At 41.4% G+C, this 24,988-nt stretch overlaps 2 protein-coding genes across 10 annotated transcripts in view; one reads left to right on the forward strand and one right to left on the reverse strand.

Annotated features, from left to right (window-relative positions):
- Positions 1–3,831: 3,831 nt before the first annotated feature.
- On the forward strand, positions 3,832–21,143 carry CUNH8orf76 (chromosome unknown C8orf76 homolog). 4 transcript variants are annotated; one of them, XM_027854002.1, is made up of 7 exons: positions 3,832–3,993; positions 9,333–9,428; positions 10,065–10,208; positions 14,326–14,810; positions 15,978–16,110; positions 16,766–16,798; positions 20,933–20,992. In XM_027854002.1, the coding sequence occupies exons 1-6, from the start codon at positions 3,868–3,870 to the stop codon at positions 16,775–16,777; spliced, it is 996 nt and encodes a 331-aa protein (XP_027709803.1). In that variant the 5' UTR covers positions 3,832–3,867; the 3' UTR covers positions 16,778–16,798; positions 20,933–20,992. The 4 variants fall into 4 exon arrangements, with proteins under 4 accessions (XP_027709803.1, XP_027709804.1, XP_027709801.1 ...); XM_027854003.1 differs by lacking the exon at positions 20,933–20,992 and adding an exon at positions 16,895–16,912; XM_027854000.1 differs by lacking the exon at positions 16,766–16,798 and having other exon boundaries at positions 20,933–21,143.
- The window catches only part of FAM83A (family with sequence similarity 83 member A), a 47,782-nt gene continuing 34,002 nt past the window's right edge, over positions 11,209–24,988 (reverse strand). Inside the window, exons 4-5 of one of the 6 annotated variants that reach the window (XM_027853996.1) lie at positions 21,805–21,932; positions 21,580–21,664 (exon numbers count right to left, since the gene is read on the reverse strand). In XM_027853996.1, the coding sequence (XP_027709797.1) occupies positions 21,854–21,932 (79 nt within the window). In that variant the 3' untranslated portion in view covers positions 21,580–21,664; positions 21,805–21,853. Of the gene's footprint in view, positions 11,255–21,432; positions 21,933–24,988 lie in introns of those variants that run through there. The other 5 variants (XM_027853999.1, XM_027853994.1, XM_027853995.1 and 2 more) reach the window with 5 other exon arrangements.

Here is a 24,988-nt window from a genome sequence, read left to right on the forward strand (position 1 = left end):
AAGACATGAAGCAAGAGTTTTGTTTAAAGTAAAAATATAAGGGAAATGAGAGTGCTATAGGAAAGAATTAGAAAAGCAAAGAGAACTAAGGAGGAAAGACTTGGAAAGCAAATTAATAGCTTTGCACAAGAAGAGCAAAATATGGGGCAGCTGGGTGGCACAGTGGATAGAACTCTGACTTTGGAGTCAGGAGGACCTGAGCTCAAATCCAGCCTCAGACACTTGACACTTACTAGCTGTGTGACCCTGGGCAAGTCACTTAACCCTGATTGCCTTACCAAGAAGCCAAAAAAAAAAGAACAAAACATTAACAAAATAACAGACTCTCTAAGAATTAGAATGGGCCAAATGGCAGTTAATGATTCCGTGAAGCAACAAGAAATATTAAAACAAAGTCAAAGGAGTGACTTTGTTTTAAAAATAGAAAGAAATGGAAGGTATCCATATCAGAACTGGAAAACTGAGCAAGGATGGCACAATGCTGAAGTTTGGAGTCAGGAAGTTGTTGTTGCGTCATTTTAGTTGTGTCTGACTTTTCATGGCCCCATCTGGGGTTTTCTTGGCAGAGATACTGGAGAGACAGTGGAGTGGTTCCTTCTCTAGCTCACTTTATAGATGAGGAAACTGAAGCAAACAGAGTTAAGTGACTTGCCCAGGGTTACCCAGCTAGTAAGGGTCTGAGGCTGGATTTGAACTTACAAAGATGAGTCTTCCTGACTCTAGGCCCAGTACTCTCCCTACTGTGTCACCTAGATGCCCAGGAGTGAGGAAGACCTGAGTTCAAATTCCACCTTAGATAATTATCAAGTCACTTCATAGCTTCAGTTTCCTCATGTCAAAAATATGGATAATAATAGGACCTACTTCATAAGGTAGTTGTGGGGATCAATGAGTAACATAGGCAAAGTGCTCTGCAAACATTAAAGCACTATATAAATGCTAATTATTATTTAAGAATCATTGGACTACCTGAAACCATAACAAAAAAGCCTGAATATCATATTTCAAGTAATCATAACAAAAAACTCCCAAACCTCTTAGAACTAGAGGGAAAAGTGGAAATAGAAAGAATCTGCTGGGTGCCTCTTGAAAGACACTCCAAAATGAAAATACCCAGGAACATTATATGCAAAATTTCTCAGGGCATCAACGTCAAAGAAAAATACTGCAAAGAGCCAGAAAGAAAAAGGACCTGAAGTCAGGATCACACATGATTTAGCAGAATCAACTATAAAAGATTAAAAAAACAAAAGATAAAGGCTTACAACAAAGAATAACTCACCTAGCAAAATGGAGTAGAATCCTATGCAGAAGAAATGGATCTCTAATAAAATAGAGCACTTCCAAGAATTCTTTTAGAATTTCTAATGAAAGAAGACTTCTTGGAATTCTTGATAAGACCAGAGTTGAGTAAAAAAAAAAAAAAAACAACAACTTTGAAATATAAACACAGGAGTCAAGAGGACCATAAAAAGGTAAATACAAGAGAATAATTGGAAGAGACTTTATAAGGATGAACCATTTACATTTTGAGAGTGGAGGAATGATACCAAGTATCCCTTCAGAACTCAATGTCATCTGGGGGCATAGAAAGGATCAAATAAAAGAGGGCCTGGCAGTGGTTTTGTTATGTTTTGTTCCTAAAAGAATAAAGGAAAAGGAGGGAGGGAGGGAAATATACAATAGAGTAAAGAAAGGGGGAAGAAGAATAGAAGAATTTATGATTTCACATAATCAGAGTATGCAAGCAGAATATATTAATGAAGAAGGGGTGAGGGGAGTAGGTGTTATTTGAACTTCATTTTAATCTGAACTGGTCCAAGACTACACAGACACAGACACACACAGACACACACACACACACACACACACACACACACACACACACTCTCACCTCAACAGGGAAACCAAAAGGAACAGGGAGAGAGGAAAAGGGGAATAAGAAGGATAGATTTAGGAAGGATAAATCCTAAGAAGAGATTAAAAGGAAATAAAGAAAAGAGGTGAGGAACAAAGAGAGGAAAGAGAAAAAGATGAGAGAAGTAACACAATTAACAATAATAATTGTGAATGTGAATATGAAAAACTCACCCAGAAAATAGAAGAGGATAGCAGAATGTATTAGAAAGCAGAATTCAACAATATGTTTGTTTGTTTACAAGAAACACACTTGAAACAAAAAACTCAGAATGAGGGCTAAAAATCAGGGGTTGTAGCAAAATCTATTATGCCTCAGCTGAACTCAAAAAAGCCAACATAGTGATGGGGGGATGGGAACTGGACCCCTAAAAGGAAAAGATCATGTCTTTGAAAGCAACCCAGTCCCTGAATTTTCCCATACATTTCACCAGCCTCTGCCCAAGGCACCTGACTCACCCCAGCCCACCTAGATCATCTAATTAGCTTACTTAACATTCTTTCACTATTGTACCAGACCTACCTCAAACTACTTACCACTCCTTAATCCCACCCAGATCCTTTCATGGTACCTTTTGTAAATGAGCATCAGCACCATCCTCATCAATTTGCAGGTTCACTAGGAACTTCACCCGCTTCTATTTTGATCACAATAAACTTTGCCACTTGACTAGAAGATGGTTTGAGTGTGTGAATTCATTCCTTGTAACTCTGCCTTGCACCCTGCCATTTCAGGGTTCCCAGTAACCCCAGACCTCATCAGTAGCAATTATGATCTCAGACCAGGCAACAGAAAAAAAAATAGACAATTAAAAGAGACAAAAAGGAAAACTACATTTTACTGAAAGGTACCACAGAAAATTAATTTATTTCAGTACTTCACTAAATGGCCTGGTATCTAAATACTTAAATAGCTAAATGGATTACAGGGAGAAACAGATAGTAAAACTCTTAAGAGTGGGGAACCTATATGTATCCCCTTTCAAAACTAGACAAATGTTACAAAAAATAAACAAGAAGTTAAGGACCTGAATATACTTTTAGAGAAGTTAAATATTACAGGTTTCTGGTAATTACTGAATGGGAATAGAAAGGGGTATATTGTCTCAGCTGTTCATGGCATCTTTACAAGAACTGACTGTATTTGGGCATAAAATCCTCATAAACAAATGCAGAAAAGCAGAAATATTAAAACATTCTTTACTGACCACAGTGCAATAAGAATCCTATTTAATAGAGGGGCATTGAAGAAAGGATAAAAAATTACTTGGAGACTAAATAACTGAGATCAAGAAGGATGAGGATTGAGAAGAGGCCATTAAACTTGGCAATCGAGAGATACCTGGTGACTTTGGACAAGGCAGTTTTGGTGCAACCATGCGGTGGGAAGCCAGACTGAAGTGCACTCAGACGTAATCACACAGCCTGTTAAGTGTCTGAGGTGCAGATTCAACTCCAGTCTTCCTGCCGCTGTGCCGCCACCCTCAACAGCTTCCTATGTGTCTGGGCTTTTGCTGGGGAGTTGTTAAAGGTCAATCCACCTCAGCCGTTTAGTAGGCTGTGACCCATTTCTTCATCTGTAAAAAGTGGGGTTTCTTTGTGATGCCTTCTAATGCCACTTTCAGCTGAATCTATAGCCCTACGAGGGACCTGACTTATGACACAGAGCCCTTCATCAACTTGCTTCCAGTCCTGGGTGGACTACAGTTACCAGAATGAAAACAAGCATGGCGCCGCATGCCTTTATTGGACTACAACTCCCAGCATGCCGACGGGCGGCTTCTGGGAGGAAAGCGAGCGCGAGGGCTGGAATGAAGGGGCTCTACGCATGTGCATCTCTCCGGTCCCGCCCTTTCCCCCCTCTTTCTCCCCTCCCTTTTGCCTCCCCTTCCTCCTCCCCCCCTTCCCCCCCCCCCCCCCCCCCCGCCCCGGGACGTCTGACCTCTGTCCATGGAGCCGGACTCTTTCTTTCCGGTGCTGGGCGGCGAGTTCGAGGACTCGGTGTTTGAAGAGTGGCCTCGGCCGCGGGAGCTCGAGCCTCTGCCGGCCTACAGCGCCAAGCGCTGCGAGCCCCAGGTGAGAGACGCGGTGCCCGCGAGCCTCTGCCCCGTCCCGGGACATCGCCCACGGGCCAGTCCGGCCAGAAACCAGCACTTAGGGAGCGCCTGCTGTATGCCTGGCGCGGGGGTGGGTGGGGACGGGGTCTGGAGAAGACGGAGATACAGGATGTGTAAGCGCAATTAAAGTCAAGTGATTTAAGAGTGTTCAGGAAGACCCCCTCGAAGGATGCCAGGGGTTCCAAGAGGTGGAGTCGGAGAGGAAGCGCAAAAGTGTGGGGACAGCCTGTACAAAGGCGTGGAGGCGGGAGATGAAACGCCCCCCCCATGAGGCCATTTTGATTGGATAGGAAAAGTATGTGAGAGAGTGCCATTATCCTGGAAAGATGAAAAGGAGCTGGATCCCAAAAAGACTTTCAAATGCTCAACAGAGGAGTGTGTGTTTTATCCTAAAGGCAATAGAGAGCTAAGCATGATTTAAGTGCTCCCTGTGTTCAGAGCACTGTCCTAAGTGCAGGGAGTTCTGCTATAGTGGGATTTATGCATTCCCCCAATCACTGCCCTATGCAAAATTGTGCAATAAAAGCCACAGAGCTTTTGGGGTTGGGGTACAAAGTCGATGACATGAAAAGATAGAAACCTAATTTTAAAAACTGCTAGCACGGTTTTATCCATGTGCTAGTTGGGAAGGTTGAAACTCTGGGCCAGAGGAGGGAGGTTGTTAGGACCAGCCCTTATTTGCTCAGACCTCCTACTGCCTCAAAGATACACAGTAAACAGGGCCCTTTACCCAACAAAGACCTAAAGGTTTGCTTGTGGAAGTGGGGGCAGGAAGGCTTGCAGCTTGTGAGTTATTGTGAAGCTGTTCAGTTTTCTGCATTCTCCACATTCCTTGTAGGAGAAATGGAGCAGATGCAGACTTGAAACTTGGTTTATGTTTAGAATTTTCCCTGATATTTCAAACGAGTTGTAACAAAGTCATGTTTTCAAAATATCATGCATGGTAACAGAAATGACTGTACCAGCAAAAATAAAGATAGTCCCAGCTCTTAATGATCTGACATTTTAATGGGGAAAGGCCAGCAGGTAACAGGGATCTGAAAAGGGGTGTGGGGATAAGGAGAGCTACTGAAGCCTCTTGAATGAGAAGTGATATGGTCAGAAATGAGCTTTAGGAATATCAGTTTTGTTGCTGTGTGGAGGATGGGTTGGAGAAGGAAGAAGTTGGCTACAGGGGCCAGTCGTGGGTTGTTGCAGCAAGCCAGGTGAGAACTGAGGAGTGCTTGGACCAGGCTGGTTGGTGTGTGTGTAGAGAGAAGGAAATGGGTGTGAGAGAGATGCTATGTTGAGCAGGTAGAATAAAATTGACATGGGCCACATGGGGCCTTGAGGCCACAGGTTCCCCACCCCTGGACCTAGTACCTGAGTGATTATAGGGAAAAAGTCCATGATGATGCCCATGTTTCAAGCTTGGGCAACTAGAAGAATGGTTGTGCCCTGGTGGGAAGTAGTCAGTCAATAAGCATTTATTAAGTGCCAGGCACTGTACTAAGTATACAGAAAGAAGCAAAAGACAGTCCCTGCCCTCAAGGAGCTCACAGTCTAATGGGGGAAACAACAAGCAAACAAATATGTGCAAACAGTATAAATAGGAAATAATTAAAAGAAGGAAGACACTGAAATTAAGAGGGCCTAGAAAAGACTCGTTGTAGAAGATGGGATTTTAGCTGGGACTTGGAGGAAGCCAAAAGAAGCCTGGAGGCAGAGATAAGGAGGGAGAGTTTTCCAGGGAAGGGGGACAGCCAGACAAAATGCCCAGAGCCAAGAGAGGCCAGTAGGGTGCTACTGGAGGTTATTGGCTCTGTGTGTGTGTGTGTGTGTGTGTGTGTGTGTAACACCTTGTGGCTGAATGGAGGATGTATTGCAGCGGCCAGGCCGACCCACCAGCAGTAATCCGGGCGTAAGGTGATGAGGGCCTGCACCATGGTGGTGGCAGTGTCAGAGGAGAGAAGAGGGCTTGATGTGTAGATTTGGGATTAATCTGCAAAAAGCTGATCTTTGAACCCGTAGGAACTGCTGAGTTCACCAAAGGAGAACGTGGAGAGAAGGAGGAAGACCACACCACTTGTAAAGTGAAGGAGACTGAGAATGATCAGTCAGACAAGGAGAAGCAGGCAAGGCAGTGTCTCAAAGAGCCAGGGAGGCTGGAGATTAGCCTGTCCTGAAGGCAGGGTTTATCAGCAGTGTCAGAAGCTGCACCGATGTTCCGGAGGAGAACACAGGAAAGGTCTATGGGTTTCGCAATAAAAAGATGAGTGATGACTTCGGAGACAACAGCGTCAGGCCAAGTGCTGGGGTTCAGACGTGAGTGGGAGGTGAGGAAGTGGTAGTGAAAGTGTAGATAGCTTTTTCTAGGAGTTTTGTTGTTTAACAGGGAACACAAAAGCCAGGTACCTTGACAAGATGAAGGGGTCAAATGAGAGTTGTTTTTTTGCTTTTGTTGTTGTTGTTTTTTTAAAGAGTTAAGGAGGGGCAGCTAGGTGGAACAGTGGATAGTGTACCAGCCCTGGAGTCAGGAGGACCTGAGTGCACATCCGGCCTCAGACACATAATACTTACTAGCTGTGTGACCCTTGGCAAGTCACTTAACCCCATTGCCTAGCCAAAAAAAAAAAAAAAAAAGAATTAAGGAGATTAACCAGGTAGGAATTCCTGAAGGGAGGATATTCCCCCAAGCTTCTCCCCATATTCAGCCCCCCAAGTGGCCCCCAAGCCCTCCCTTCAGCAAAACTCCCCACATATCCCATAAATATTGTAGGATTGTTGAATTTAAAGCTGGAAGAGATCTTAGAGATCATCATAGAAGCCAGTGGTTCTCTTAAGTGTGGTCTGGGGGCTCTCACATCCCTAGGACCTTGCTAGGGGGTCCTCAAGGTCAAAACTATTTTCATAATAATACTAAGACATTTTAATTTCTACAGTAAATATTGATGGCTATAACCCATGTAAACAAAAGCTTTTTGGAGGGGTCCTCAATTTTTAAGAGTTAAAGGGGTCTTGAGAACCACTGATCCAGGCTACTCTTTTATTTTACAGATGAGGAAATTGAGGCCCAGTAAAGGGGTTTTCCCAAGGTACACAAAACTAGGATCGCAGCCCAAGTGTTTGAACTTAAAATCCAGTTTTCTTGTCTGTGTGTGTGTGTGTTTGAGAGAGAGAGAGAGAGAGAGAGAGAGAGAGAGTGAGTGAGTTAAGAGTTTAGGTGAGTCTTCATAGTTCTGTAGACTTCAAATTGGAAGGGAAAACAGAATTCTATTCACACACAAGCTGTTTATTTTAGAAGTTTGTATTTATTCTAGAATTAGAAGTTAGACTGGATATTTAAGGATAATTACTATTTGAGGGCAAACACAAAAACTAAAGAAATTATGTAAAATTCATTTTCTTTTTTCTTGGCTATAAGGTATACTACACAATTTCTTTTTCCCTTAGAGTGTGAAAGTTACAAGAACCTGAGAAAGCCCGTGTTACAAAAGATTATTTGTTATTTAGAAATGTTCTATAGAATTCACGGAATATCCAAGTTAATAAAGCTAGGTTTGATTTTTCTGTGAGCAATCTAGGAAAAGGAAATATATTTATTATACAGAAATTCTTTGTAATAGTATTTTTCTACTTCTATTTATTCATGATTTCTTTTAATGTTTTTATTTTTTACATGCATCTCTTTTCTTTCACTCTTCCCTCAACTTTGAACTATTAAAAAAAAAAACCCTTCATTAACATATGCATAGTCCAGCAAGACAGAATTCTCACATTGACCGTGTCCAAAAATGTGTGTCTTATGGTACATTTTATGTGTCACCTCTTTTGCAGAAGGTGAGTAAGCAGACTTTGGTTCTCTGGAATTGTAATTTGTCATGCATTGATCAGAGTTGCAGAGTCTTTCAGAGTTGTTTTTCTTTATAATATTGTTATCATTGTATGATATGAATATAACATAAATAATTCCATTAAACTAATATAAATTGAATGAAATATAATATAAATGGAATGGAATTCATTCCATCCCATTCATATACCATAATCTGTTTAGCAGTTCTCCAGTAGGTAGGTATCCCTTTAGTTTCCAGTTTGGGAGCTACATGGACTCAACTGAATTGATCATTTCTGCTTGTGGAAATCACCTGGGGAATAAGTAGCCCTCTGCCTGTTAAGTCAGAAGAGCCAGCTTTAGGATCTCCACAGCTTTAGGATCCAGGAGATATGAAAGTGGAGCAAGGTTGCGTTTCAGTTAAAGGGAATATCCTGAGGTTTGAGTGAATTTTGGCTCAGTAGAAACAAATAACATGTTTCAAACCTGCATTTATCAGATTTTTCCAGCCCAGGAGCTTTTGTTAACTGAAGTTTTGTTGACTGAAGTTAAAAACAGTTCCATTCTGATTCTTGTCTCTCTCCTTCCTTCAGGCCCCTGTTGTTGTTGCTCAGTCATTAAGTTGGGTCCAACTCTCCCTGACCTTGTGGTCCATACTGTCCATGGGCCTTTTTTGGCAAGAACACTGGAGTGGTTTTTTCTTTCTTTCTTCAGTGGATCAAGGCAAACAGAGGTTAAGTGACTTGTCCAGGATCACACAGCTGGTAAACATCTGAGGCTGGATTTGAACTCGGATCTTTTTGACTCTAGGCTCAGCACTGTATGCGTCATGGTGCCACCTAGCACCTCTGTGTAGACAGCTATTTATTTTGTATCAGTGGTAGCCATATAGTAGTGGGTAGAAAGTCATGGAGTTGTGAAGACCTGGGTTCAAGTCCCACCTCTGCCACACATTGGTCACGTGACCTTGGGCAAGCTGCTTGGCTCTTCAGGCACGCCCCCCCCTCCCCCCCGGCAGCTCTCAAAGACTTTGTATCAATGCTGATCTACACTGATAGAAAATTTTCTCACTGGAAGTTCCCTATGCCAGTCTCAAATCCAATCCAAAACATCCAAATCAAATCCTTCTTGTATTGTTCTCTTCTGCCTCCTTCCCTCAAATTCCTGCCAAAACTGCTCCTTCCCTCTTCATCCACTTGAAAACCACAGGCTGTCCCTTCACTGAAAATGCTACAGGCTCAAAGACTTGGTACCTGGTGAGCATCTAGTTTTGTATTCAGTTCCTTTAGCTTAATGGCTACCAATATATTTATATGCTTGGTTGTCTTTGACATCAAATAAAAGCATTGCAGTAAAGTTATTACTCTGCCTAATGTTTTCTTGTGAATCTTATTCTGAAAAACTCTATTCTTTTTAGTTTTATAAGTTATATTTTCTTTCAAGTGGTTGGTTTTACTCTGTAATGTGAAATTTTTGTTTTCTAGTGGTTTTATGAGGAAACAGAAAACAAGGATGAAGTTGAAATACTCACCATCAAGAAATTTAGGGGGGACTTGGCATACCGGCAACAAGAATTTCAGGTATATATCTCTTTGCGGGTGAAAATCATATTACTTTATGGGGAACAACATGTTCAGGAAATTTAACAGGCTTATATGTTTAAAATGTGTGAGATTGGGATGTGCAGAAGCAAATTTCACCTTTTATAAAGTGTTTTTGCCTGTTGGTGTCTGTTCTTAGAATCCCAAAATTCTTTCCTTTTTGGGTATTTCTAGTGGTCTTAGTCTTCTGCAACCCACTGCAGGTATAATCGGTTCTTCTCATTACTGCATGACTGTGTCTTCCCCAGTGTCTGTCTGTATCTCACAAATGCAGGCTTGTCTTCAACGCAGATGGATATGTCCTAGTGGTAAAGTACAGTCAAAAGATATAGAAGCACCTCTTCCCTATGCTAACAAGGTGTTTTTTCCAACCCTTCCTCCAATAACCATTAGAGCTGACATCCTGTGTGTTTTAAACCTTGGACTCTAGTATCTTTTAAATTGGGGTGGGAGAAAGGGAGGGAGAGAGTGTCACATAAAAATGATACTTTCCACTTTGCTTCCTGCACCCTCACCCCAGCCACAAAACCCCAATGACATACAAACCAACCAACCTTTTACTAGGTTCTTTTCTACAATGCCTTTTTTTTTAATTTTAAACAAATACCTCCATAGAAAGCACTTCAAGAGTACTCCAGCTGCTTTGAACTATTGCCATCTACCAACTTTGCCATGAGAAGAGACATCCAAGAAGGACAGGCTCGATGTTTAACTCACCTAGGAAGGCATATGGAAGCATTGGAGATTGCTGAGAAGTTGGTGAGTACTGTGTGCGGTCACTTTCATGCCTTTCCCAAGTCCTATTCTCCAGAATTGATGAGTTGGTTTCCTGAAAATGCCTCTTACTAGTGAAATGTGTGGGTTTGGGACTGTAGAACTTTATGTTGAAGTTTGAGCCCAAAATACCATAGTTTCCGCATAACATTTTTTTTTTCTGAATAACGTTAAAAATCTTCCGTTCTCTGAAAACCTTACCTTTGCAGAACTACTTCCCTCATTAGAGGCAAACACTCCCACTAAGCACAGCTTACTAGCCCCTTTCCTTACATTCTTAAGTAAAATTGTGAATGGGACAAGAAAGGCAACTCTTGACTTATACTTAATGTTGTTTAATAAAAGTTTATTGAATTTACACTTCTGTGTACAATTTTGGTTTTGTTTTTAATTTAAGACATTTATTTTATGTCTGATTTAATACTGCTTTTGGTGCATAATTGAGAGTCTAGAGATTAAGATAGAATAATACTTAATATTTTATAGATGTCCTTTTTTTTCTCCTTCACCAACAGTTTGAGAAAACGTTGCAGTGATTTTTGGACTAGGTATTATTGGCTGCGACAACTTTAACAGGCCTGAGATTAGCATGATGTTTGTTTGAAGATTTAACCATCCTATTTCTTCATTAATTAGAAATTTTAAACTATTCCCTGGTAATGGTTTTGCGTTTTGTTTATTGTGTAGGTACTTAGCCTCTGGGGGCAGAGGAAGTTTTGGTAGTACCTTAGATCAAATTATTTACTTCAAGGTGTGTCTTGAACTTTTAAAATCTGTATTAATTATGGGCTGAATCTTAAGTTGGAACCTAGACTGTTTTGTCCACTGAGTGATGGCCCTGTAAGCTTCGTCAGCCTGCAGATAAGCTGCTTTGTCTTTTCCTTTTCCTGCTTTCTAGCTACCCATCATCCTTATAATTCTTCACTGCTCTTACCAAGTTTCCCATACTATCTTCTGCTCAGTACTTGCCCAGTCCAGTTTTTTCTCACGCTTAGACTGCCCATGGCTAGCACTTGCAGCAGTCCTGGAATCTGAGAAGAGAAACAGGAGAAGGGACTGTTCAGAATCTTAAAGCAGGAAAGGCTCTTATAGTTGGCTGGTCTGACCTGTCATTTTGCAGATGAGGAGAGAGAATTCAAACTCAGGTCTCCTAATTCCAAATCTGAGGCTCTTCCCACTGGATCACACAGCATTGAGGCCAGCGTCAGGTTGGTCCACGGCGGGTGGCAGCCCCCCTGTAGGTAGAAGACCACCCAGAATCTCTCTGATGCCCATGTCAGAGCCTTGAGGGTCTATGCTAGCTGACAGCAGGTGGATTGGAAGGAGTACAAGATAAAACAGCAGATGCCGCCCCCTTGGCTGTCTTTGGTCCCCTTTCTCTTCAGTTCTTACTTCTCCTACTTCTTCCCAACCATATCCTTTTCTGCTACTCTCTCTTTTTGCTTTTATCCCAGCGTTCTCTTTTGCTGGAGGCACATGCTGACCTTTCCTGTTTGCTGTTTCTTGTTCATCTCTTTATTATTTTTTTGCAAAGGTTGCAAGCCACTCCTTAATTCCTGGCCTTTTTAACATTTTGTAGGGGCAGTTCAGTACCTTGATTGTATTAATAAAGGCCATTAGATTGTAAAATTTTGACACTCTACCTCCTGTTTATTTTCCTTTTCCAAAATATCATTTGTTGCTTTCCAGGTAAGAGTTACAATAAACTTAAGTTTTGCTATTCAGCATATAAATAGATGTTTTTATACAGTAGACTTTGAAGAATTTTAATTATTGGGGTGGGATAAGTAGCTACTGTCAGGGAATGTTATACTTTCATATATATACAAATATTTTTCCAAGAATGTGTATAGTCATTTATAGGATTACTAAGGGAGCCCTGAAGTATCCGTATCATCTAGTGGAATATGTAACCTTTCAGAGAGTAGTTTACCTGAAACCTATCAGAACTTGTCATAATTTATACACACAGAAAGCATATGTGCATGGAGGTGTGTTGAAAGGTAGAAAACACTGTACATATGCTAGTTCCGTCTCCTTTGGTGGGTCTTCACTAACCATGGATATAGCCCAGGGCTCTGTCCTGGGCCTTCTTCTTGTCTCTTTCTATACTATCTCTATTGGTGATCTCATCATTCCTTATGGGTTCAGTTAACATAGTTATGAAAATGAATCCCATGTCTTCAACTGGATGTCTTGAAGGCCCAGTATGTCCAAAGTAGAACTTATTTTCCTCCTCAAACCTTCCTCTTTTCCTAACTCCCCTATAACTGTTGAAGGCACCACCATCCCCCCCAGTCAGATAGGCTTACCACCTTATTGTTGTCCTTGGTTCCTTAACTGCACAGTGCATCACCCCATGTCTGTTATTTCTACTTTCACGACAGTTTTTTACGTGTCTCCTTTTCTCAGCTCACTTATTGCCCATCCTTTTAGAAGCCCTCATCACCTCTCACCTAGACTGTTGCAATAGCCTTATAATTGGTCTCCCTACCTTGAGATTCTTCTCCACTCCAGTGCTGTGTCCCTAGCTGCTAAAGGGCAGGTATGACCTTGTCATCTCCTGTGTCTCCCTTTTACCTCCAGTATCCAATATAAACTTCTCTGGCATCTAAAGCCCTTCACAGTCTTGTCCTTTTTTAACCTTTCCAGTCTTCTTAAACTTTGCTTCCCTCTGTGTGGGCTACAGTTTGTCTACACTGACCTATTTGCTGTTTCTTGCACACAATACACCATCTCCCACCTCCATGCCTTTGTACTGCCTGTCTGCCATCCCTCAAATGTTCTCCCTTCTCACCAGTTCTTGGCTTCCTTCAGTACTAATTTCAGTAGGAGTCCTTTCTCAGTCCTCTGTACTGCTCACACCTTCTGAGATTACTTTCTGTCAAATTTGTGTATATCTCATATATACATAGTTATTTATATGTAGTCTTCCATTCCAAATGCAAGCTCCTTGAGGGTAAGAACTACATGTTCACCTTTCTTTGTATCCACATCACTGAGCTCAGTTCCTGGTACATAGTGTTGTCTGACTTATCTTGTTTGGTGTCAGGGTACTAGAATAGCAGTGCCTTCCTTGGTTGTAGATGTCCTGTGTATGAGGAGGACATGATTTGAATTCCAGAATAATGGATGCTCTGGCATGGGGAGCTAGTTTAAAATGATGTCTTCTTTAGACCCCTTCAGTCTTTTACTTACCTGCACAGCTTTCCTGGACCACAGATTTGCTTTTTTAATGCACATTTTGTGGGTGAGAGTGTGACAGTGGGACCTTTAAAGCCAGCTCCATTTCTAAGATCTAAGATAAGTGTAAAGGAAACTGCAGTCACATATCCATGCCTTCATACTTTATTTTTCTATATCTGAGAGGAAGAGGGTTTATATTTTCTCTCTTAGGCAGAGATGGGACTTGTTATGGTATGAAGCAGTAGCCCCAACTTAGAAAGACTTTCTGTTGGCTAACTTAACGAGAGAGTGTTTTGGGGGAGGCCAAGCAGCCCTATCTCTGGCCAAGAATAATTGACCTCAATAAGAGTTACTAAGGAAGGCATTTGGATTCAATTATCATGCATCGGGAAACACTGAGAGCTTCAGGGCTATCCTGCTTAAGAAGTGTAAGTCAAGTAGAATTTGAACTAGAATATGCTCAAACCCTCAAGGAATTAACCATTTACGTTTTAATACAGCCATGCAGAGTAGCCACTGACCCAAGGCCTGAAATTAGGCCAAGTCTGCAAGAAATCAGGTTTTGATCAATAAGAATTCTACTAGAAAATTGAAAATATAAGCCACAATTGTAATTAGCATTTAGTACTAAATTTCTTCAGGCTACCAATGCTGGTTTATTGCATGGCTTCGCCTGACATTAGGACGTGTGGGGAAGCTGGTGAATATTCTGTTGACTAGCATACATTTGTCTAAACTTGTAGTTCTAAAAAATGCTGTAGGATGGTTGAAATATGTGTAACTTAATTTCCCATGAATTTTGACAAATACTGCTCATTATTATGGATTGATGTTATTAAATGGAAAAATTTGCCTCAGTTCATCAAAGTTTCAAGCCTGTTCTGCAATTTAATATTTTTAATCTTTTGGCTTACAGGTAAATGGAGCCACTAACAGTGACCATTTAACTACTGTACTCTACCTCCAGCTCACTATTTATTCAGGTCTGAAGAACATAGAGAAAACAATACTGTGCCTACAAAAACTGATTTCTTTGCATCATTTTAATCCTTGGAATTGGGCCAAGCTTGCAGAGGCTTACTTGAGCCTTGGACTAGCTCTCTCGGCCTCATTTACTTCATCTCAGAAAGAAAACAGTTTTACCTCAAGTGACCAAGAATTCAAAGCCCCATTCCCATCACCAAAAAAAGATCCTTCTCTAAATTTTTCCAAAATCTTGAATGGAGACTCTGGGTTTTCTATGGGAACAAGTGGTAGCTGTGTCCAGAAAAATGAAAACTCTTTCAGTGATGTGTGGCCTGTGGCACCAGAGACCCCCTTCCATCTGGCATTTCAGTCCTGGGCACCCGCAGTATGGGCAAGGATTCAAATGAAAGCTTGTGCCTCATTTATCAGAGCCAGGTAAGCTGAGGATGAATGAAAAAAGGCAGGATAATGGGGTCAGAGAAGGGCTTTTCTGTTCTGCATTGTAAGTGTATAACCTTTCTGTCAGTCGACACATTGTGATTTCCAGACTTTTGCTTTAGCTCTAATCAGTACAGGGCTTCAGAAGGACATTGTTTAGTTTTGGGAGAAAGGGGCACAGTAAAATGCCCCTCTGTTATACAGCTCACACCACCAGTGTTATTTTGATCCATAAGAATATGGATATGCTGCCTAGAGAATGCTGCTTGTCTTGCTTTCTGAGATAAATCTGTGAGAATTGAAAAAAGAAAACTGAATGTCAAATTTATCTCATTATACAGCTGAGAGTGGCTTTGAAAAAGCAGATGAAGGATTGTTTTTATGAGGAGGCAATTCTTTTTAATGTGTGCTCTTCTTTTAGGAAAATTAAATGCTCAGCTCTCTTGTTGTTTGTATCCACAATAATGGGAATAGATCACTCTTACTTCGCTCACCCTACAGAGGGGTCAGAGGATCCACCCCTTGGGAATTCAAGCTCTGGTCTCCTTAAAATATATAAATTCAGAAGCAGAAAGATAATTAGGTACTTGTGCATTTTATGAGCAAAGAAAATTGCTGTGTAGGTTTATGTTATTATCCAAGAACATACTTTTTTTTTTTGAACCTAGGAGTCAGAAATATAAAACAAAAACAAAAAAACACAGTCTGAAGAACTTTATAGGGAATATATATCTGCTCAGCAGATTCTACATTACCGCCAGGCCTAAAACACTCAGAGGTTTTTAGTTGGTAGGGTTGGGCTCTCTCTAATCCTGGTTTCTATATTAGAAAATAAAGACACCACTTAAATTCATAGGTATTAATCCATGCTATTTCCAAATAGCAGTGAGCTATGGTAAGGTATTTGCCATATTAAATAGTATCACTGATAAATGTATCCAGTTTAGAGGCAGTGCATCTAAAAGGCCAGTCAGCAAAATAAAATAAAAGAGAAAAAAGCCGCTGTAGGAAACATTCGGATCTAACCTATCCACCTAATCCAGTGATGATGATTCCTAAGTAATACTCAACAGCAGGATTACTCCCTGAGTGAATATAAATGGGCTCTTTGTGATGCCCCACCTAGAACCTCTAATCAGTCTGTCGGCCCATTGTGGTTTTCAGGCTTTTGCTTCAGCTCACTCAGTCTCAGCAAACATCTTTTGCTCTAGAGAAGAACTTAAAGGCTCAGGAGGAAATTGAAGATAGGCTGAAAGGATTCAGCTTTGAAGAAGAAACTTTACTGTTGATTTCTGAGGTGAGTGTCCACCTGATGTGGGGGCCCCGCTCTGCACTGTCTTGCAATCATTTCAGTTGCAGAGAGGAGCCCTCTCTTGTCAGTTTCCCTCTACTGCTCTGACCCAAACTGTCCTGCAAAGCTTGCCATCATGGTAGCTCTAGAAAAAGTCTGGGGAAATAGCATCAGAGACCACTGACTGAAGCACAGTTTGGGGACTCTGTATGTTTGGGGACTCTGACTGTCCTCACGAGAAGAGCCTCAGAGGTCAACCGGACTGACCTTGCCCCGATTCAGGGTTGTGCTTCCTTGCAGGATGGACAGATGGCAATAGTGGTTGGCTCTTTGTGCTCATGAATCAGTGCATTGCATTTGTAGACAGCTTTCCTTGTTGGAAACATTTTTCTTAGAGTGAAGGAAATCTGCCTTGTGTCACTGCCGCCTTTCCTTTCTAGCAATGCATTATGTCCAGTCCTCCTTACCATTAACAGTTTATAAGTAGAGTCTTTAGTACATTTCTCTTATCTAGTGCTTAGCTTCTCTTTTTCCTAATGTTACAAACAATCCACCCTTCCCACTTGCACTGGAATAAGAAGTTGCTTTGAGGGGCTTGAGTTTCCCTCCTACTTCCATACCACATAACAGAATGTTCTATATGCATATTTTGTCTTTCTAGGACATCTGCTAGATCAAATGAAGGAAGCCTTCGGTCAGTTCCTAAATATTCTCTTTTCCAGGCTAAAGAGCCATAATTCCTTTGGTCACTGAATGAGTCCGAATTTTTTAAATGCCTGCTATATGCCAGGTACTGTACTAAATGCTGGGGATGCAAAGAAAGGCAAGAGACAGTCCTCCTCACCAAGGGTTCACAGACTAATGGGAGAGACAACTCGAAAACTTCTGTGTACAAACAAGATCTAGAAAGGATAAGTTGGAAGTCATCAATGGGAGAAGGTACTGACATTAAGAGGGATCAGAAAACACTATGTGAAAGGTAGAAGAGATGAAGAGGGAGAAAATTTGGGGCATGGAGGAAAACTGGTAAAAATTTGTGGAATCTAAAGACAGTGAATTGTTTGAGGAGCAGCCAATATCACTGGGTCCAAAAGGATGCAGGGATGAATTAAGTTATGAGAGACTGGAAAGCCAGGTAAGGAAGGGGTCAATGTATGAAGGATTTGAGCACCAGAAGATTTTATTTTTAGTCCTGAAGGTGATAGGGAGCTCCCGGATTTTACTGAACAGAGAGATGACATGATCAGACCTGAGCTTTAGGAAAATTAATTTGACAGCCAAGTGGAGGATGGACTAGAGTGGGGGGAGACTTGAGGCAGAGAAAACAATGGGCAGACTTAGAGTAGTCCAGGCCTGTGATAATGATGGCTTGCACCAGGGTGGTGGCAGTGGCAGAGTAGTGAGGAACATACAAAAGATGTTACAGGGGACAGCGAGGTGGCGCAGTGGATAGAGCACCAGCCCCGAAGTCAGGAGGACCCGAGTTCAAATCGGGCCTCAGACCAAACACTTGACACTTACTAACTGTGATCCTGGGCAAGTCACTTAACCCCAATTGCCTTTAAAAAAAAAAAAAAAAAGATGTTACAAAGTTAAAATGGACAGGTCTTGGTGACAGATTGGATATGGGGGTGGTGAGAGAGAATGAGGAGTTGAAGATGATGCTTAGGTGACCAGTCTCATACTGCTATGGAGAAAGGACATGAGGAATTTTAATTTGGTATGACATGTTCTGATTGAACTAAGTTTCTTTCTTTCTACAATTGCCTGGGTTCCTAGAACTCCCTGTTCTCTGGTTATTCGCCTCCAACGTAAAGACACTGCTGCTCTCCAGAGACATCTTTAAGGAGTAAAATAAATAGCCTTCCAGTAGCTTTTATTTCTGCTATTTTATTTTCCATTAACATGGATAATTGAGCCTTGACTACGAATAAGAGAGGCAGTGTAGCATAAAGGATAGAGTGGTAGACTTGGAGTTAGCGTGATGTGGGTTCAAATCCTGCCTTCAGATACTAACTAGCTCTGTGACCTTGGGCAAATCACTTAATCTCTTGGAACCCCAGTTTGTGCCTCTGTAAAATGGGGGTGATAGCTGCAGCACTTAGCTCATAGGACTATTGTGCAACTCACGTGAGATAATGTGTGTAGAGGATCTTCCAAACTTCAAAGCACTATATACAAGTCTTTTATTATTATTGGCGTTTTTATCATGGCAATAAGTAGACCTAGTCTCTCTTCCTTCCATATAGTCCCCAGGGATTCCTGTCCCCAAAGTTCAGCTTTCTGCTCTTCCCTTTACACATTACTTCTGACAGCTCCAGTTCTGGCATCTTCCAGCTGTCATTCCTCAAATATCTGTCTCTGGCGTCATCTCCTATCTCCAGCTGTCTGCTGGACATTCCCTTTTGGATGTCTCACCATTACTTTACATGTCAGAATCTTTAAAACTGACCTCCCCAGGATGGGCTCTTGGTTCATTCTTGTGTCCCTGACGGTGCCTTGCACATAGTAGGTGATCGGTAAGTATTGAGTGAATGAAAGACGAGGTGTCTTTCTCCTGGCTTGCTTGTATCTCCTGCCACCAAAGCTTGGCACTGCGGAGTCCTGTCTGATTCCTCCCATACTTTGATCATCTGTGTCCAGTCAGTTACTGTGGAGCTTTCCTTCTCATGAAGGATTATTATGAATTCTTTTCAATGTCTGTCTTCCCCAGATAGCTGCTTTTATGGATACTGTTCCCTAATCTGCGTCCTTATATCTCTTAGATTATTATAATATCATATGTATATATACTCACATTCTATAATATACGTATATATGTGATATAATATGCAGTCTCCCTGCATCCAATCTATAATTTAATCCATTCTGAAAACTCTTCAAGTGAACCGTTTTAAAATACCACTTTGGTGAAGTTACTTTCCTTCTAAAAAACTTGTATTGACTTCTTATCACCTACAGGAACAAAGCCCCACCTCCTTTGCACAGCATTCAAGGCCCACCAAATCCAATTCCTATCTGGTTTCCTACTACTTTCCTCATACACACTACCCACATCAGACTAATCCACATATTTCCCAGATGTGCCTTGTGCCTTCTCTGTGGCCCTTGGTTGGTGCCTGTCCCTTTGCTTAGCTTTCCAACTTCCCCTCTATCTTTCTGAAGCTAACCTGGTCTTCAGAGTTCATTTCAAGCTTCATATTCTCCCTGAAACTCCCTGACAACTCTAGCCCATAGTAATTTCTGCTTCCTCTGTGATCTTTGGCATTTAGCATATGCTGACTTAGTATTTTGTGTGTGTGTGTGTGTGTGTGTGTGTGTGTGTGTGTGTGTGTGTGTGTGTGTGTGTGTGTGTGTGTGTGTGTGTGGTGTGTAGACTCAGAGCAGCCTAAAGCTGGAAGGGGCCTGATAGGAACATCTAGTCCAGCTCCTTGCTTCACAGATGAATCTTTTCCCTTAGTCTTCAAATACTTTGGATGTGTCTGTTGAGGGTGGGTTAGGAGGAGATAGGGGAAGGCTTAGGGATGGGGGCAGAGGTTGAAGCTGTGAGGCCATGGGCATCCTTAGGGATCTGTGGCGTTTGGGGCGTGTTTGGGGCAGTGGAAGTGGATGGGAAACTTTTTGGGGGCGTATGCGTAAGGGATGAGCTGAAAGAGAGTCTGTGTACAAGAGAAAACTTGTTTTCCAAACTAGATACTAAGCCTCTTGAAGGCAGAAACCATCTGGTAGTTCTTTAAAGATCCCTTAAAGAGTGGTGCTTCATCTCCCATTCTGTAGAAGGGAGGAAATTATTATTTAATACTGGATCTAGACACTCACTAAAACAGTCATTGGTGGTCACCTGGTCAATATGTATTTCACTTGCTTTTGCTTCAAACAAATTAAGGCCATTTGAAGGACTTCTTCTAATGAGGTGCTTATGCAACTGTTATTTTAAAATTTTCATTCATTTTATAACTACTTATTGAATATATTAAGGAATTTTTTTTAGTTTTATTTCATGTTGCTTGGCTTGGTGGATTCCATAGGATATGAAATGGTTTAAGATTTCTCTTTGTGCATTGTAGTAAATTTGATCACATATATTGGTCAACAGCTATGATTTGATGGCCACTTTAAGGTTAGTTTTTTGTTTTCCCTACCAACTACCTTTGCAAAGGCCCTGCAGACAAGGTGGTCCAAAATCCAACCCAGAGTTTTGAAGCCATGATGCAGCATCTGCGTGGACCTACATCTCTCCAGTAGGGAGCAGTAGAGCGTCCTCATTATGTTCTGCATAGCTGTTGTTTAGTTTCCCTTCCCCCTAATTATGTACATTATCCCCTTGTGCCCCTCACTTCTCACTGGTAGTGGGCCCAGCAGTTACTTCGAGGGGCTTCTGTCTCGCTAGCACTTGCATGTTTTGACCTCCTAACAGAGTTACACCTAGGATAAATTTTAATCCCAAAAGATTCATCCTGACAATGCCTCTACCATGGTTTGGCTAGGTGTGAGAAGGGCCTTGAATTGTATTTCTACCAGTCGAATGTGCTTGATACGAAAAGGTTAGTTCTTTCTGTGAGAACTGAATCCCAGTACTGGTCTGGTCCATTTTAATGGCACTTTCCCAAGGGGAGGTGAGATTGAGATGTAAACAAGAACATTGTGGAACTGAAAAGGGACCTTTCCATCAGCACAAAAGAATGAACATCGCTGGTTGGAAATGCCCCCATTTCTGTTCTCATTTGGAAATATTTAAATGAGTAGTTCACATTTTCTTCTCTCCTATGTCTGTCTGCTGCCTATTTTATTGGGAATTTGTGTGTGTGTGTGTTTCTTTCTGCTGCAGGTTATGAGAGAAGATCTCATTCCAGAAAAAATAAAAGATGAAGTTCATGCAGAGGTGAAATGTGTAGGCTCTGAAGCCTTGACTGCCCTGGTAATCGCATCTTCCAAAGAATTTGAAGACAAATGGTTCAGAAAGATCAAAGACCATTTATGTCCCTTTGAAAATCTGTTTCACACAGCGATACGCATCTCGCCTTAGCAGCCCATTAAAACAAAACACACCAAAAAATCTTGTTCTGGATTATCTTTTTTTATTTCATCTGGGACTGTGGCACGGAATGAAACAGAGCAAATTAAATTGATTTTTTATCTTTTTTGTAAAGTAGCTCTCCCCATTTCCCAACCCCCAAGATTATTTCCATTGTATTTCATGTCCTTTTTTTGTTTGTTTTAGAACTTTCAGTATATTTCCTTCTGTTAAGTATTGAATTTTAAGCCCTTCCTTGAAAACCTTGAGAAAATTCATGTTATTCAGCACCAGTGAGTTAACTGACAGTGCCGAGTACTGCCCCAAGTCTGGAAGGCTCATGACAAGGCATTCCTTAATTTTTCTACTGCAAATGTCCCTGCTTGTTTTTGTGAACCATCTTTAGTCTTCACTACTGTACTCAAAAAAGGCCTCTGGACAGCAGGCTCTTTCAAAACTGTTCTTATACCTTCGCCAGCAGTTTGGTGGTCTGCATTGCTTAAGATCCGGGAGTTCAGCAAACCAGGAGACATTGAGTGGGACAAACTGAAACACAACATTGAAAACCTTTGTAAGGAGGTTATCATCTTTATGATTCTTTCAGCCACACAAGACCAGAGCACTTTTTATGGCAGAATTGTGTTAGACAAAAAAGCCTTATAAATCATGAGAAGCAGACAAAATACCTTTCTGCATTGCTTCTATTTCTAGGCAGTTGAAGATAAACAGGGCAGGTCAGAGGGAAATCCAAGTTTGTCTGCATCCTTCCCTCCTTGGTTTGGACACTTCTGCTGTGCTCCAGGTTTCCAGTGCCCTGTTCCCCATCAAAGCAGGGAAGGTATAGTTGGTATCTAGACTTGTTCATTAACTGATCGCTCCTTAGTGTGAATGAGGTTTTGGTTTTTTTGTTTTACATTTTAAGCCTCATCTCTAATAATTGATTTGTCTTATTAAATGTTAGCCTGGTTAATAAGAGATATTTACAGGGCAAGGGGAGGTTTTCTAAAATCCCTTTAGACCCTACCTTTAAAGCTGCTCCTGAAAATAAACCTGATTTGATCCTTTCAGGGCCGGAGTTCCTGACCTCTGGGTATGAGAGCTCTTAAAATATTTTGATAACTATTTCAGTATAATTGTTTTTCTTTGCAATCATGTATTTTATTTTATGCATTTAGAAAAATTTCTGAGAAGGGGTCCATAGGCTTCACCAGACTGTTAAAAGGGTCCATGAAATAGAAAAAGGTTAAGAAGCTCTGTTTTAGAGTGACTAAGGATCATCTCTTTGTTTCTAGAGGAGGAGTGGGTAGGGCTAGGATGAAGGGGAAGAAGAAGGATTGGTCGGGGACAGCTGCTAGAAATTTATTCCTGAGAAATTCTGTGGCTTGAAGAACCATGACTAGAGCCCACCCTGCTGTCCCACAGGTAAGGCTTTCTCCTTCTAAGGCCTCTTCCTATTCTCCCAACTGTACCAGCATCTGGAGTGTGAGGATAAGAAGCTTCTATTTTCTAGCATATTTGATGCTATTTTTGTTTTTAATAATATTTTCCATATCCCTCCTTGAAAGCCTGGATCACATTCCAATGTCTTTATTGTTTTTACTTCTGATAATGAAGCTTCTGAAAAAGTTTCATGGAAACATAGTCTTTGTAATAAAGTATTACTCTACTTTCTTAACCCATAATTGGTGGAATCTTGTGGTGTCATAATATTCATATGTATCCTTTTGTCTATCATTACTACTTGACATTATTGCTGGGTAACTGGCCAAATAAATGTGCGTGAGCCTATGTACTTTGTGACAGCTGCATCCAGAGGCCAGGGAGAAAGATAATAGAAAAAAGTAGATGTTGCCTAGGGTAGAAAAAAGTAGAAAGAAAGCACATGAGAGTAGAATCATGCCATGGTGGACTAGGGGAAGTTGGTAGAACTTGAGGATAAAAAGCTGAATTTTAAGTACCATTCCTGTGAGGCAATGAGGAAATCCCAGAGAGGGCATGAGTGTTGGGAGAAGAGAAATAAATTAAGTGGTTCCCAACTAGATGCTGCCAAGGCTGTGAGTGCTTCAGAGAAATTCTGCCTTCAGATTCATCCAAGTCAATAAAAATGGTGAACAGATTAGGAGTGAACATCAACCCTTGAGGAACTTCTGCTAAAGGCCACTCTCCAGGCAATCTCAATCCTTTTATCAGGGCTCTTTCGATGTGTTTGTTCAGTTGCTTCTGAATTCATCTGACAAAATCATTTCTGTCAGATCTCCATCTTCTCAGTATAGTATGAGAAGTCGTCAGATGCCCTGCTAAAATATGCAAGTGTGTTGTCTATTGCATTTTCCTTGTACCAGTTCTAGTAATTCTGACAAAAAGATCAGATGAGCTTAATCTAGCATGTTTTATACATAGTGAACCCATTATAGCTCCTAATGACTACCTCTACTTCCCTTTTAAGTATTCTCAAACCACCCTTTCACAGTCTCTTCCCTAATTCTAGAGAGATGGATTCCTAATGAAAGTGATAATTAAATTTAGTCTTGGAGGATCAGTGGGATTTCAACAGGCAGCTATGTTCAGAGAGAGGGGTTATTCCAAGTGAATGATATAAAGTAGACTAGTATTCTGGGAATGTCAGAAAGTCTTGTTTGACTAGGAAGAAGTGACATGATAAAAGACTAGAAAGGTGGATGGAGTCTTCCTCATGGAGGGCCTTGAATGATGTCAAACTAAAGAGTTTGGACCAATTTATGTAAACAGACAAAAGTTTAGAAACAAGTGAACAAGCATTTATTAAGTGCCTTCCAAGTGCCAGTCACTATGCTAAGCACTGGGGATTCAAAGTAAGGCAAAAATAGGCCCTGCCCTCAAAGAGTTCACAACTGGGGCAGACAGCTATGTACAATCAGGATATATACAGGATAAATTGGAGAAAATCTCAAGGGAGAAGGCACTGATATTAAGGAGGACTAGGAAAGGCTTCTCGAAGAAGGTGAGATTTTAGATGAAAGTTGAACAAAGCCCGAGATGAGGTAGGAGAGCATACTAGGCATGGAGGACAGCCAGTAAAATCAGAGTGAGGGTGGAATAAGGAGCTGAGAGTCATTGGAATAAGATGTAAGAAGACTGGAAGGATGGGTAAGGGGTCAGGTTAGGAAGAACTTCAAAAACTAAACAGATGATTTTATGTTTCATCTTGAAGGTAATAGGGAGCCATTGGAGATTATTTGGATAGAGGGGTGACATAGTCAGACCTATGCTTTAGGAAAATCACTTTGACAACTAAGTGGACTGGAGTGGGGAGAGACTTGAGGCAGGGAAACCAACAAGCTGCCTGTTGCTATATTCCAGGCCTGAGATGATGAGGGCCTGTACCAGGGTAGTAACAGTGTCAGAGAGAAGGGAGCATATTCAGGAGCTATTACTAAGGTACGATTGACAGGACTGGGCAACGATTGGATGATGGGAATGAGAGCAAAGTGCTGGAAATGACACCTAGGTTGGGAGCCTGGGTGACTGGGAGGATGGGTGGTGCCCTCAACAGCAGTAGGGAAGTTTGGAAGAGTTTTGAGGGAAAGAATGAGTTCAACTTTGGACATGTTGAGTTTAGGTTGTCTGTGAGACACCCATTTCAAGACGTCCAGTAGGCAGCTGGAGATGAGAGCTGAAGGTCAGGACTAGAAAAATAGATCTGAGAATTATCTACTTAGAGATCTGATTGGACATGGGGCAGGGGAGAAAGATCATAGATTTAGAGTTGGAAGGGACCTTAGAGGTCATTTCATCTAACCCTCGCCCTCATATTCCAAATGAAGCAACTTCAGCTAAGAGCAGTAGGTGATTTGACTGAGGTCGCACAGGTAATAAGTAGCTGAGTTGGAT

This window comes from Vombatus ursinus, unplaced genomic scaffold (genome assembly GCF_900497805.2).
Source record: "Vombatus ursinus unplaced genomic scaffold, bare-nosed wombat genome assembly UNPS02010284.1, whole genome shotgun sequence".
NCBI classification, from domain to species: domain Eukaryota; kingdom Metazoa; phylum Chordata; class Mammalia; order Diprotodontia; family Vombatidae; genus Vombatus; species Vombatus ursinus.